General features: G+C 33.5%; 1 protein-coding gene across 2 annotated transcripts in view; it reads right to left on the reverse strand.

Annotated features, from left to right (window-relative positions):
- LOC143080931 (lysosome membrane protein 2-like) overlaps positions 1-14,902 on the reverse strand; it is a 50,563-nt gene that overhangs the window by 34,021 nt on the left and 1,640 nt on the right. The window contains exons 1-3 of one of the 2 annotated variants that reach the window (XM_076257109.1): positions 9,217-9,338; positions 7,591-7,706; positions 6,651-6,808 (exon numbers count right to left, since the gene is read on the reverse strand). In XM_076257109.1, the coding sequence (XP_076113224.1) occupies positions 6,651-6,808; positions 7,591-7,701 (269 nt within the window). In that variant the 5' untranslated portion in view covers positions 7,702-7,706; positions 9,217-9,338. Of the gene's footprint in view, positions 1-6,650; positions 6,809-7,590; positions 7,707-9,216; positions 9,339-14,902 lie in introns of those variants that run through there. The other variant, XM_076257108.1, reaches the window with a different exon arrangement.

Genomic DNA, 14,902 nt, shown 5'->3' on the forward strand with positions numbered 1-14,902 from the left:
GTTGATAGAAAGAGTGAGACAGATGAGTTGATAGAAAGAGTGACAGACAGATGAGTTGATAGAAAGAGTGACAGACAGATGAGTTGATAGAAAGCTTGACAGACAGATAAGTTGATAGAAAGAATGACAGACAGATGAGTTGATAGAAAGCGTGACAGACAGATGAGTTGATAGAAAGAGTGACAGACAGATGAGTTGATAGAAAGAGTGACAGACAGATGAGTTGATAGAAAGAGTGAGACAGATGAGTTGATAGAAAGAGTGACAGACAGATGAGTTGATAGAAAGCTTGACAGACAGATGAGTTGATAGAAAGCGTGACAGACAGATGAGTTGATAGAAAGAGTGACAGACAGATGAGTTGATAGAAAGAGTGACAGACAGATGAGTTGATAGAAAGAGTGAGACAGATGAGTTGATAGAAAGAGTGACAGACAGATGAGTTGATAGAAAGAGTGAGACAGATGAGTTGATAGAAAGAGTGACAGACAGATGAGTTGATAGAAAGCGTGACAGACAGATGAGTTGATAGAAAGCGTGACAGACAGATGAGTTGATAGAAAGCGTGACAGACAGATGAGTTGATAGAAAGCGTGACAGACAGATGAGTTGATAGAAAGAGTGACAGACAGATGAGTTGATAGAAAGAGTGACAGACAGATGAGTTGATAGAAAGAGTGAGACAGATGAGTTGATAGAAAGAGTGACAGACAGATGAGTTGATAGAAAGAGTGAGACAGATGAGTTGATAGAAAGAGTGACAGACAGATGAGTTGATAGAAAGAGTGACAGACAGATGAGTTGATAGAAAGAGTGAGACAGATGAGTTGATAGAAAGAGTGAGACAGATGAGTTGATAGAAAGCGTGACAGACAGATGAGTTGATAGAAAGAGTGACAGACAGATGAGTTGATAGAAAGAGTGAGACAGATGAGTTGATAGAAAGCTTGACAGACAGATGAGTTGATAGAAAGAGTGACAGACAGATGAGTTGATAGAAAGAGTGAGACAGATGAGTTGATAGAAAGAGTGACAGACAGATGAGTTGATAGAAAGCGTGACAGACAGATGAGTTGATAGAAAGAGTGAGACAGATGAGTTGATAGAAAGCGTGACAGACAGATGAGTTGATAGAAAGCGTGACAGACAGATGAGTTGATAGAAAGAGTGAGACAGATGAGTTGATAGAAAGAGTGACAGACAGATGAGTTGATAGAAAGAGTGAGACAGATGAGTTGATAGAAAGAGTGACAGACAGATGAGTTGATAGAAAGAGTGACAGACAGATGAGTTGATAGAAAGAGTGACAGACAGATGAGTTGATAGAAAGAATGACAGACAGATGAGTTGATAGAAAGCGTGACAGACAGATGAGTTGATAGAAAGAGTGAGACAGATGAGTTGATAGAAAGCGTGACAGACAGATGAGTTGATAGAAAGAGTGAGACAGATGAGTTGATAGAAAGAGTGACAGACAGATGAGTTGATAGAAAGCGTGACAGACAGATGAGTTGATAGAAAGCATGACAGACAGATGAGTTGATAGAAAGAGTGACAGACAGATGAGTTGATAGAAAGAGTGACAGACAGATGAGTTGATAGAAAGAGTGAGACAGATGAGTTGATAGAAAGAGTGACAGACAGATGAGTTGATAGAAAGAGTGACAGACAGAGGAGTTGATAGAAAGCGTGACAGACAGATGAGTTGATAGAAAGAGTGACAGACAGAGGAGTTGATAGAAAGAGTGACAGACAGATGAGTTGATAGAAAGAGTGACAGACAGATGAGTTGATAGAAAGAGTGACAGACAGAGGAGTTGATAGAAAGAGTGACAGACAGAGGAGTTGATAGAAAAAGTGACAGACAGATGAGTTGATAGAAAGAGTGAGACAGAGGAGTTGATAGAAAGCGTGACAGACAGATGAGTTGATAGAAAGCGTGACAGACAGATGAGTTGATAGAAAGCGTGACAGACAGATGAGTTGATAGAAAGCGTGACAGACAGATGAGTTGATAGAAAGAATGACAGACAGATGAGTTGATAGAAAGCGTGACAGACAGATGAGTTGATAGAAAGAATGACAGACAGATGAGTTGATAGAAAGCGTGACAGACAGATGAGTTGATAGAAAGAATGACAGACAGATGAGTTGATAGAAAGAGTGAGACAGATGAGTTGATAGAAAGCGTGACAGACAGATGAGTTGATAGAAAGCGTGACAGACAGATGAGTTGATAGAAAGCGTGACAGACAGATGAGTTGATAGAAAGAGTGACAGACAGATGAGTTGATAGAAAGAGTGACAGACAGATGAGTTGATAGAAAGAGTGAGACAGATGAGTTGATAGAAAGAGTGACAGACAGATGAGTTGATAGAAAGCGTGACAGACAGATGAGTTGATAGAAAGAGTGAGACAGATGAGTTGATAGAAAGCGTGACAGACAGATGAGTTGATAGAAAGAGTGACAGACAGATGAGTTGATAGAAAGAGTGACAGACAGATGAGTTGATAGAAAGCTTGACAGACAGATGAGTTGATAGAAAGAATGACAGACAGATGAGTTGATAGAAAGCGTGACAGACAGATGAGTTGATAGAAAGCGTGACAGACAGATGAGTTAATAGAAAGCGTGACAGACAGAGGAGTTGATAGAAAGAATGACAGACAGATGAGTTGATAGAAAGAGTGAGACAGATGAGTTGATAGAAAGAGTGACAGACAGATGAGTTGATAGAAAGCTTGACAGACAGATGAGTTGATAGAAAGCGTGACAGACAGATGAGTTGATAGAAAGAATGACAGACAGATGAGTTGATAGAAAGAGTGACAGACAGATGAGTTGATAGAAAGAGTGACAGACAGATGAGTTGATAGAAAGCGTGACAGACAGATGAGTTGATAGAAAGAATGACAGACAGATGAGTTGATAGAAAGAGTGAGACAGATGAGTTGATAGAAAGAGTGACAGACAGATGAGTTGATAGAAAGAGTGACAGACAGATGAGTTGATAGAAAGCTTGACAGACAGATGAGTTGATAGAAAGAGTGACAGACAGATGAGTTGATAGAAAGAGTGACAGACAGATGAGTTGATAGAGAGTGACAGACAGATGAGTTGATAGAAAGCGTGACAGACAGATGAGTTGATAGAAAGAGTGACAGACAGATGAGTTGATAGAAAGAGTGACAGACAGATGAGTTGATAGAAAGCATGACAGACAGATGGACTAACTATCTATGACGGGTTTATCAATTTTAACAAATTCATTTTAGCCGAGTACATTTTCAAATTTAAATCAAATGAAATTCATTTGATCTTAATTTTGTCATTTGATTCAGTCTGCAAATATTAACTATTTCTTTTGGTCATTGTGTATGCTGTGCAAGAAAAATTCCTGAACTGTGAGAAATCGGAAATTGTTCATGTTTAACTGCATTCAGGTTCTGTTTTTTAGTTATCAGGAAAACCACTTTTTTTTTAATCTTTTTTTTAAACACTTGGAGGTCAAACTCACATCTTGTCAATATCTTTAGCGCTATTTTGTTGTTGTTAGATGGATATCTTATTAATAAACTGTGTGATTAACTTGTAACTTCTGAAATGATATCATTTAAAATCAACAAATCTCTTGTAGTAGGGTGCCCAGTATCGAAAAAGACGTCTAGTTAACGAGTTTAAGTTAACGGATAACACCCGGCTATATCTATATGCAAACGATTGGAAAATCATTATATTTTTTAATCATGAATGTCGTCGTATGCTCCCGTGGTCACGTTTTTCAAAATTATGTGGTTTCTTAGGGTACCCACAGATACCTCATCATACAGACCATCTTCATCACGAAAAATAAAATCATTGCTTTCCGTGTTATTCAAATGATACTTATCAGTTAGCCTAAAAATTAAATTTATCATATAACGAAAGCTGAAAAGATTTATATAATTTAAGTATAAGTATTTCATGATTTTAGTTAGACTATTTTTTTAGCTGAAATTTACCACATTTTGAACGAAAGAAAATGTATTGCGTGTTACTTTCACGGGATTTTTACTCTAATTACATCAATAACACATGGTTTATATGTGTGCCAAATATCTTTTGTGTAATGTTAATAGGTGAGAAGAAAATAGCAATTTAAAACACAAATTTAGAGATAATTTTGCCTTGTTTCAAACACGCCTTTTCTCGTGCGGTTATTCGTTTTGTAGCTTACACTACCAGGTCATTAACTAGGACAATTGTCACAAACTTCATTTCTTTTTTTTTGCTTGTTGTATGGTCAAATTGTATATTTGGAATAGTCCAGTTAGTTTGAAGATCGTTGTTTTGTAATTGGACATATTTTTTGTTGGTTTTTATAACTTTAATTGTTTTTTTTAATTGATAGTTTTGTTATAATTGTAATATACAAATCAAATCCTACGGTCACGTTTCAGACCCGGAATATGGCACACATTTACAGTCCTGTTAAACTATGCCCATCAAGCCCGAAACGAAGTAGGCATGAGATACAATGGGATAAGTGTGTTATATGTCAGGGTTCTTCTACGGAATTGCTTATTAATAAGCGAGGAATAAGCACAAACAAAAGCTTTATCGAGGCTATGGGAGCACGGAAAGTTTTGAGTTTATTGAATGATGCTTCAGACTTAGACCATCTTCGTACTGATGATTACAAAATGTTGTAGCATCATTCTTGCTACAAATCTTACACTAGCAGACATAACTGAAGTCTTTTTTAAAGCTGAATCAAGTTCTTGTTCGTCTGTTAAAGTGTTTCAGGTCATATATCGAAGGTCGTCTAATTCCTGACTGGAAAAAGTTTCTTTGAGTCAGTGAAAACAAGCAGGCCTTAATCAGATTTCTTGGGGAATCGATTGTTCAGCATCAGGGTAGATCAACAGTTACCATGATACACGAGGAATTCATATTCTAGCTATCCCTTCCAAGGACCCTAAATCAGCTCAGAAAGAGTATTTTAATAGGTTTTAAGAATTATTTTGTACGCCCGATGAAGTAGATACTCGCATCATTTTACATATGCATGCTATTCATATACAAAGAGACAAGGTGTGAAAGGAATCAAGGGTAGGATAATAACAAAGTCACAAGATACAGATGTTCTAATCTGATGCTTTCCTTAGGCAGCAACCATTTGATTTTCTGGGGGGGGCTATGGTTTTTTTTGGAAAAAAAAGTTTGTTTCCAGTTTTTGGAGAAAAAAATAATTTGTTTTTGATTCTGAGAAAAAAAAATTGTTTGTTTCACCCTCAGCTGCCACTATATGTAATGCTAAAATTGAAAGAAAATAATTGTTTTCGACTTGTCGCGAAAAAAATAGATTGTGTAAATATATATCTCGTGTGGTTGTAGTTAGAAACATTGATGACGACGAAGATGACGATGTATAAGATTTCATTTTTCTGTATGCATCTTAAAAATCATTGTTAGCTATCGAATGAAAATAATGCAGTCCATAATATTTTCTAAACAATAAATAAAGCATCTACTCAATTTTGAAATCGTGGGAAATATAGTAATAATCTATCTAGTAGGGGAAGATATGTAAAAATAATAATAATAAAACCTGCTATATGTTCTCTGACCTTGTCCGGGAAACTACGGGAGACCATAGAATGTAGTGTAGGTAATACTAGCCTCGATCATAATTTTCTTTTTGCATTTCTTTTTCTTTTTCGTGTTTTTGCCATGCTGAAGTCTGCTTGTCTTCATTTTATAAGTTTTTAATGTTCCTTTGGTTTCTCACGCCTATTTTGTTTGCAATTGTTTGGACATAACCCTCTCCCTTATTGTAGTTTTGGAATACTTGTAAACATTATAGCCAATTGTTACTCACTTAGGCATCTGTATATGTAGGATAGGGTGTTTTAACTGTTTCTAATACATGTTTTGTTTTCAAAACTTTCCCCCCTTTTCTCTGTTTGCAGTAATGTTTACTTCTGTAAAGCAAAGCTATACACAGAGCTTTATAATATTCAACCAAATTCGACGTTAATTTCGAAACAAATCATGTATATATACTCTTTCACACCCAATAACAGAAATTTGATTTTAACCTAGAAATTGACAAAACACCTTACTATCAGAAGACGTGAAAATCACATTTTTTTTCGACAAATGATTAAAGTTAAGGTCTAAAAAACATCTTTAGATCGTACTTGTACCGAATTGAATACAAAAAATTCAAATTTAGAAATTGAAATAGGTCAAGGTCACTGTTATTTAACAGCTGTTTGAAAATTTCAAATTTGCACCCTATATGCAAAAAAGTCAATCTGAAGTCATTTTTGGCAATAAAAATATAAAATAAGTTCTAAATGTAGATACAGAAGATATTTTTCTATAAATTGGTTGTTTTTATTTTGCTCAAAACGAATATATGTAGGAGAAACAAGCTATTTAAATGTTACTGTGCATTTTTCTTGATTTTTTGCTTTGACCTTTGATCCTGATTTTAAAAAAACGTGACCACGGCAGACAACGACGACAACGCTATTTCGATGAGGCTTTTTCTCCTCTTTCCATCGATATAAAATATAGCCGTATGTTATTCCGTTAAGGCAAATCGATAAAATTGGTTGATTGGGCACTCTACTATTGATGCTTCATCAAAATAATACTTACATGTAGGTATATGGTCCTTTCTGTGTAACATAAGGTTTCCCCCCTTTTAATATTTCATCAACATTGGTGACATTAAACATATAGAACTGCATGTAGATAGGAATCGGCACATCCTTCCATAAGTCATACAACACTCCTCCCTTCCTTATAATCACAGTCTGAAATTACATTGAAGTAGGAAAGTAATATATACTAGATTTTTTTAATATGAATTTTTTTCATTTTTGTGCATGGCATGAAACATACATGGCCTGTTAACAATTGAAAACAAATACAATGTATAAATACATGACCTTTGATTTTTATTAAAATATGTACTGTTATTTAAAAATTACAAACCTTGAGCACAGCTTTGACTTCATGCAGATATTTGCTTTAGAATGTATAACTTTTTCTTATAACCAAGTTCTATCATAAACAAAAATTCAGAAAATATGCCTCATTCATTAGTTGTAATGGCTCTGACCTAGGTGTCAGTAACTACTAAATAATACTCTTATTTCTGTGCTTTATCCTATTGTTTTTAAGTTATTTTTTTGTTGCTATACCCATCTTTTGCAACAGGTTTTTAGTTTATTCTTATGCTGTGCTGTTAAACCCTTGTCCCAGGTTATAGGAGTTATGCACGCACAAAATTGTTTAACCCAGCCATATTCCTTCAGTGCCTGTCAGAAGTCAGGAGCCTGAAGTTCAGTGATTGTAGACATATTTGTTCTTCTAAATTTAATTTGCGTTAACTTAGGATTTCACTATTCTCAATTAAATTGTTTCACATTTTTTATGTTGGACCTTTTTATAAGCCAACTATACAGTATGGATTTTTCCCATTTTTGAAAGCTGTACATGCACTTCTTTGAACTTTGGTTGAATGTGCATGTTGTCTCATTGGCAATCATACCACATCTCCTTCTCTGTATGTTTAATGATAAATGAATCTTACCTTTTCTACCTGTTTCTTAATGAAATAACTGACAACAGGTATGGAAATACCACCAATAACACAGAGTAACCACCCTGCTGTACAACATTTACATAGTCTCTTCTTCTCCATAATACCTGTAATACATAATTGATTTATTTTAGGTGTTAAATACCACTTGTAACACTACATAAAATTGAGAATGGAAATGGGGAATGTGTCAAAGAGATAACAATCCGTACATAGAGCAGACAACAGTAGAAGATCACCAACAGGTCTTCAATGCAATGAGAAATTCTCGCACCTGGAGGCATCCTTCAGCTTGCCCCTAAACAAATATATACTGGTTCAGTGATAAATTAGCTATTTCCTGTCGGACTGAGGGCCAGTCAATTAAGATTTGAATCAAACTCACAAACTTGAAATGTCAACAGGCTATTGTAACAGCAGTTGAACTACTAACACCACCACCCCTGAAGAACACTTTGCCACCAAGCAAGGCCCCTCCCGGAGGACACTAAGCCACCAAAGGCCTATCCTTGTGACACACTTAGACACCAAGGCCCCTCCCTGAGGACACTTAGCTACCAAAGTCCCATCCCTGTCGACCACTTGGCTGCCAAGGCCAATACTTGTAGACCACTTAGCCACTTAGGCATATCCATGTAGACCACTTGGCCAACCATGGCCCATCCCTGTAGACCACTTAGCCACAAAGGCCGTTCCCTGTAGACCACTTAGCCACCAAGGCTCATTGATCTTGACTACTTGGCAACAAAGGCCCCTCCCTGTAGACTACTCATACAGTGTAACACATGATATAATATATATTTATACATATAATATAGATTAATAACTAGAGGCCCACAGGAAACAGAATTACTTATCAGGCAATCTTTAACATGTTTAATTGCTCAAGAAAAAAAACTTGATACAAAGGAGTAGGGGCATTAAGACCGGGTTTTGGCCCAAGAAAATAAAATATTTGATTAATGTTTCAAATTGACACATAATGTTTAGAAATACATAGGGTCAAGAAATATAAATGAAAATCATCAAGATTTTTATTAGATGACGTCACAATTACGTCATAATATGTACTGTTTTCACAAAAACAATGAAAAATACAGAATTTATGCAGTTTTCTATCTTTATTTGGGTTGTGGAAACATGGTGCACAGCCAAGAAACAACAAAATAATTAAACAGAAGCTTTATTATAACTATTGACATTATCTCACCAAATATAAAGTTGTTTCTTGGGTGCACACATACTTTTTCAATCTAAAATCATGAAAATATACTTAAAATTTGATGAAAAAACAAGGCAAATCAAGGAATTTTACAAAATATGCAAATCAAGTCATGATTTATTGCCATGGTACCTTGTTTAATGCCAAATTTGTTTTGTTTTTCTGAAAACCTTGTACCTTAGTCAAGTTTTGAGTAATTTAAGAGTATGTGTGATAACTTTTAAATTTGCAGTAATTTTTGGGCCAAATAAGGGCCTTATTGCTCCTACTCCTTTGGCATAAGATGACTTTATATTTCTTCATGTCTTACAAACAGATATTTGACACAAAAACTAATAACAAATACAAATTTATTTAAGTTGGATAAAAGTTAGGATAAAAAGAAAGAAATTTACCTGTTAATTCTAACAAATCCAGTGACAAAATTAAAGTATTTAAAGTATAGAACACATTTCTGATCTTGAAGACTTTTTAAGATGAAGAACAACAATTACATCATTGTTTTTGTTATGTTATGTTTAACATGTTTAGTATATTGTGTGTTGTTATCTGACCAACATATATATATCTCTCCATTCTACCCAGTATTTCTACCTTTCATATCTGTGAGGTAAAAAGTCTGTAACAGGTCAAGTGAAATTTATTTTAGTTGATAATTAATTAAGTTATCTGGTGTCTGACATAAAACAAACAGTTTGTTTGATGGACTGATTAAAATCATTTATCTTTAGCTGATTTATTATGAATATTATGTAAATAAACAACAATGATATTCAGAAAAGGAGATGAAGGAGTATGGTGAACAATCTTATTAAAATAAGTTCTCATCACTTGCTCCTCGATTTTTTATATGTCGCCGCGTGCACACGGCGACATATAAAAAATCGAGGAGCAAGTGATGAGAACTTATTTTAATAAGATTGTATGGTGAACAACAAAGAATACAAATCTCTTGAAAAGTAATAGCTGTAAATGGTGACAACAAATGGAAGTTTTTAACGACCTTACTGGCTATACAGCCATTGCACGATCCGCTATAACATGTATAAGGTGGCAAGTTTTTTTGTAGATAAGTACAATAAAAAAAATTTAAAAGAACAGAGTTCCATTGTACCGGCCACCCTGCATTGCACATGTATATTTTATCTATCCAAGGTACAAGGGCATTAATATCTAAAAAAAAAAAAAAACTTTTTTTTTTCTTTTAAACAATTCATAAAAATATCTTAGAGAAATAAAGGCTTCAGAGCAAATGAAATACTATTTCTGTTGTAATTATTTTTTCCAAGGGGCATAACTCATTAAAAATATTAGGTCAGCTATTAATTTTGAAACTGTTAATGATAAGGTGGATATAAATTGTAAAGAGTTTCATAAAATTTTTGAAAGAATTGTACACATGAAAGCCCTCACAATGTGATTTTCTAAAGAAGAAAAAGATTTTTTAATTTCCAATTACAGGCCCCAAAGGGCATATAAACATTATAACATCAATAATAATTTTCATAATACAATACAAACAATGATATAAAAAAAAAGATTAATGAAAAAGAATATATCACTGGGGTAAAGCTGATGACCGTAACTGCATTCACGGTCATCCCAAGATGTCGGATGAAAAATTAGGTCAGTTTCTGTATTGTCTGTTAAAGTGTTTCTATATCATTTTCTTTACAAATCATACATTGAAACGATGTAAATTTATAAAAGAATCACTCGGAAATCACTAATTACTTCCGAGAAATGTGCATGAAACGGGAAATTCGATTTGAAAAAATCGTTCAGATGACCGTAAATCATAATCAAAATATTTTCAAGATGACCGTAACATAAAACAAGGATGACCGTGATTGGTAAAAAGATGACCGTAACTTGTCAAGGATGACCGTAATTTGTAAAGACTGACTGTAATTTATATAGGACGACCGTAACTTTTATAGGATGACCATCAATTCTAAGAAATATCCGTATTGTATTCAAAGCTTTTTTGTTGAGTTTGTCGATATCAATAGGGGATCGGTTAGTGGATATAAATTAAAAAAAATTAAACTATAATATAATTGGCCGTATTTTGGATTTATGACAATGATAGTAAATTGCATATTTCTCGTAAATAATGAAATATTTATTGATAACGACGTTAAAATTTTAACACAAATTGACAGCGATACGACGAAAATTTGAAGAAACATGAATGTGTCCCTAGTACACGGATGCTTCATCTACACTATCATTTTCTATGTTTATTGGACTGTGAGAATGGGATAAAACTGTAATTTGGCATTAGAATTAAAAAGATCATACTATAGGAAAAATGTGTACTAAGTTTCAATTTTATTTAACTTGAAGCTGGACAAACGGACAAACAAACAGACGAACAGACGAACGTACGCACAGACCAGAAAAACATAATGCCAATAAATGGAGCATTAAAAACATTAATAATACATACGAATATTTGGTAATCTAGTCTGTGTATGGTTCCAGAGGCCAGATCAAAATCTTAATTTGTCTTGATATATGCAGGCGGAAACACTTTTGAAATAGAACAAAAGAATCGAAACTCTTTGTTTATCGAGAAAGCGATAAATGTTTACTGTAATGTTTGATATAGTAAAAAAAATTTAAAAAGTTAATAGAAACAAATAAAACGACAATTTTCTTCTCAATTACGAAGTGTTTTACTTTAAAACACCATTTGCATAAGTTTTCAATGTATCTATTACATAATAATGCAAAACAATAAGATATCTAGTCGACGACATGGGTATCTATAAGTTGGATGTAGAAAATGCATAATCTCCGATTTTTTTTTACAACGGACGGAGAACATATCAATCTTTTAGTTCAGAAATATTCGTGTCTGCCCTTCCATTATGTGAATCAAGAAAAAATTCCCCAAAATAGGTAACGATTGTATCGAAAAGAGAAAATCGAGTGCACCTTTTTATGTTAGGGCTAGTTTGGGGTGTATATTTTGTCTTTACAACGTACAAAGCAAGAGTATTTGATATAGCATCTGGCTTCAGATTCTATCATTTTTATAAATCAAATCTACAGGTTGACTTTATAACGTAAAAAAATGATAGTACGAAAAGATGAAATATATGGGTCAAGTGAAATACGTATCTAATGAATCACAAAAACAGAGTAGGTGTGTTCGAATTGCTATTTTTTTCTAACAGTACTTGACGACAGTCTTTTAATTTAGATGATGAAAATGGATATCTTCGAAAAAATATGATTTTCTTGTGTGTGATAACTAGGGTTTATAATCTTCAACCACTGAAAATGTTTAGTCTGCCCTTCCACGAAATATTTAATTAGAATTTTTTTAAATGCTTAAGAATTTTCGAAAATTCCACCTGACATCCAAACAGACAATATTTTTTAAGTTTAATCAATGCAGACAAGATCATTAACTGATGCTCATTAGCTAGTAGATACATTTGTCTTTTGAAATATAACTGACATATAACGATCGATCGTAATGGTGCTATGTGGATAAATTTATCAGTTTTCAAGAGCAAAATTGGCAGAGTCATCCCTACAGTGGCTTCCATTTCTACGATTGTGAGCATGAACTGGCGTAATAGGGAGATAATTTTGAAGAAGTAGAATCCTGACTATATGAATAACATTTCTGTATATATACAAATAACCAACAACGTTCCCCCTTGTGATACGCTATTCGTACAAGACTATTTTAAGGATCTACTTTGCTGGAGCTCACCTTCACTAGTTTAGTCGTATGATATTTTCAAAATATTTCTGTTATTTTATTTGCACGTCAAAATGGAAGACGATATAATATCAATTGATGTACATGCATTGGCATTTTTAAAAATGTGTATTTATTATATGTCATTAAAAGGAATCCCAGAAATAAAAAAAAATATTTTTTTCGAGCAGTTGCATGGAGGCTGTGCACCGCATTTTTTTCATTATACTTTTAAAGTGTCATTTTATCGCGCTTTTGTAGCATGTTTTCCCTACCTGTTCATTTGCATGTCTTTTTGCAAATTCATTTAAAAAAAATTAAACCCTCCACTGTAAAAAAGATACATATGGTAATCTTTGCATTTGAAGCACGTCTTATTTTCTTCTACCTATAGGATAATACTCTCATATTAATATGTTTATACCAACACGATTAATCATTTGATACAAAAAGATAGTTATATAAACACGGATATTTCTTAGAATTGAGGGTCATACTTTAAAAGTTACGGTCATCATTTACAAATTACGGCCATCTTAAAAGCAATTACGGTCACCCTTGTTATGAATCGCTGATTCTGTTACGGTCATCTCGATTGTGATTTACGGTCATCTGAGCGATTTTTTCAAATCGAATTTCCCGTTTCATGCACATTTCTCGGAAGTAATTAGTGATTTCCGAGTGATTCTTTTATAAATTTACATCGTTTTAATGTATGATTTGTAAAGAAAATGATATAGAAAGACTTTAACAAACAATACAGAAACTGACCTAATTTTTCATCCGACATCTTGGGATGACCGTGAATGCAGTTACGGTCATCAGCTTTACCCCAGTGTATATGCAGATAAAAAATCTATAATCATGATAATACATGTATGTGGTTTTTTTTATAGATACTAATTCATTTTAATGCAAGTGTGGTTGATATAGATAACAAACAAGAAGCCGAAAAAGAAAAATAGGTATTCATATATGTTTTGTACACAATAATTTGGATCAATTAAACATATAATAACTAGCCAAAAAGAAAATAGAAGTAAAACATGATAAACAATATTTCCATGCAATATTTGAAAAAAATAGTTGATGGGCACGATCCTTCGAACTTGTCCAGCACATCATGACCATGATGATATTGTTAATATAAACCTACATGTGAACAATACAAACAAATCTGGACATTGCTAATATAAATCTACAATGCAAACAAATCTGGCAAAAATTGTTCAGGTGAGAGCTAGCTAGCGCCAACAAGACTTGAAAGATGAATGGACAGATTGACGGACATCTGGTATTTCCATGTCCTCCCATACACCGTTCCAACACAGTGGACAATAAATTGGGAATATGTTCAGGGATAGAGATGATGCCCCTGCTTGCATAAAACATTATAAAGGGACATAGCTCAAAAACGATCAAAGTAATGCCACCCAAATTCACACTTGATCTGAGTTTTGTGACAATAAGCCTTGCGTATAAGATACATAACATTTAGTATGGCAAACTTAAGTTAAAGAAAAGAAATGAAAAATTCAGTTTGTAAAAAGGGCAAAACTCTAGAAAGGTTGAAGTAATGCCAGTAAATTTCAAATTTGATAAGTAAGTATATAATTATTAAGTACATTTTATTTATAGTCATCATATACAATGTATATACTTTATAAAACTACAAAACATGAGCTCTGGTGAGCTCTTTAACATGGGTCTCATTGGGGTCTAAGCGTGATGTGGGATTGCTGATATTTCGTAAGCGTGACACGTGAAAGTCAAATTCTTATGCCGTGAAAACAGGAAATGAAGTCTAGCGGGATACGGGAAATTGCAAAAAATGATAATTGCTTACGTACATAGTGTAAGCGGGAAACAGTTCTAGAAGTACACCCTTTCGTTTAAATGCTGTGCGATTTATCAATTTTTTAAGCCAAAGAGCATAAAACTGAATTAAAATATGTTCATTTCCATACAAAATATATATATTCCATTTTTTTTCCGCAATATATATTTATATACATGTATATATTTAAGCGGCTATATGACTATTTCATACAAAATATATATTGCAACTTTTTTCCCTACATTGATCATTTGATAGGTCCTGGTAAATTAGTGAATTACACACAGTTGACAGTTCTTCTTCTTCTTCTTTTGTTACAGAAAACCATCAACGTACTGATGTTTACTTTCCGGCGCATGCCTGGTAAATGTTTTTTAATAAATTTATGTTGATAATTTTTGTCAGAATATAAATTAACAAAATATTTCTTATTCAAAGTTGTTTTTGGTCATATATTTTCGTATTTTCAATTTTTACAATTTTTCTTTGTTTTTAATTTATATAATTTTTTATTTAGTGTTTA

This window comes from Mytilus galloprovincialis, chromosome 6, assembly GCF_965363235.1.
Source record: "Mytilus galloprovincialis chromosome 6, xbMytGall1.hap1.1, whole genome shotgun sequence".
NCBI classification, from domain to species: domain Eukaryota; kingdom Metazoa; phylum Mollusca; class Bivalvia; order Mytilida; family Mytilidae; genus Mytilus; species Mytilus galloprovincialis.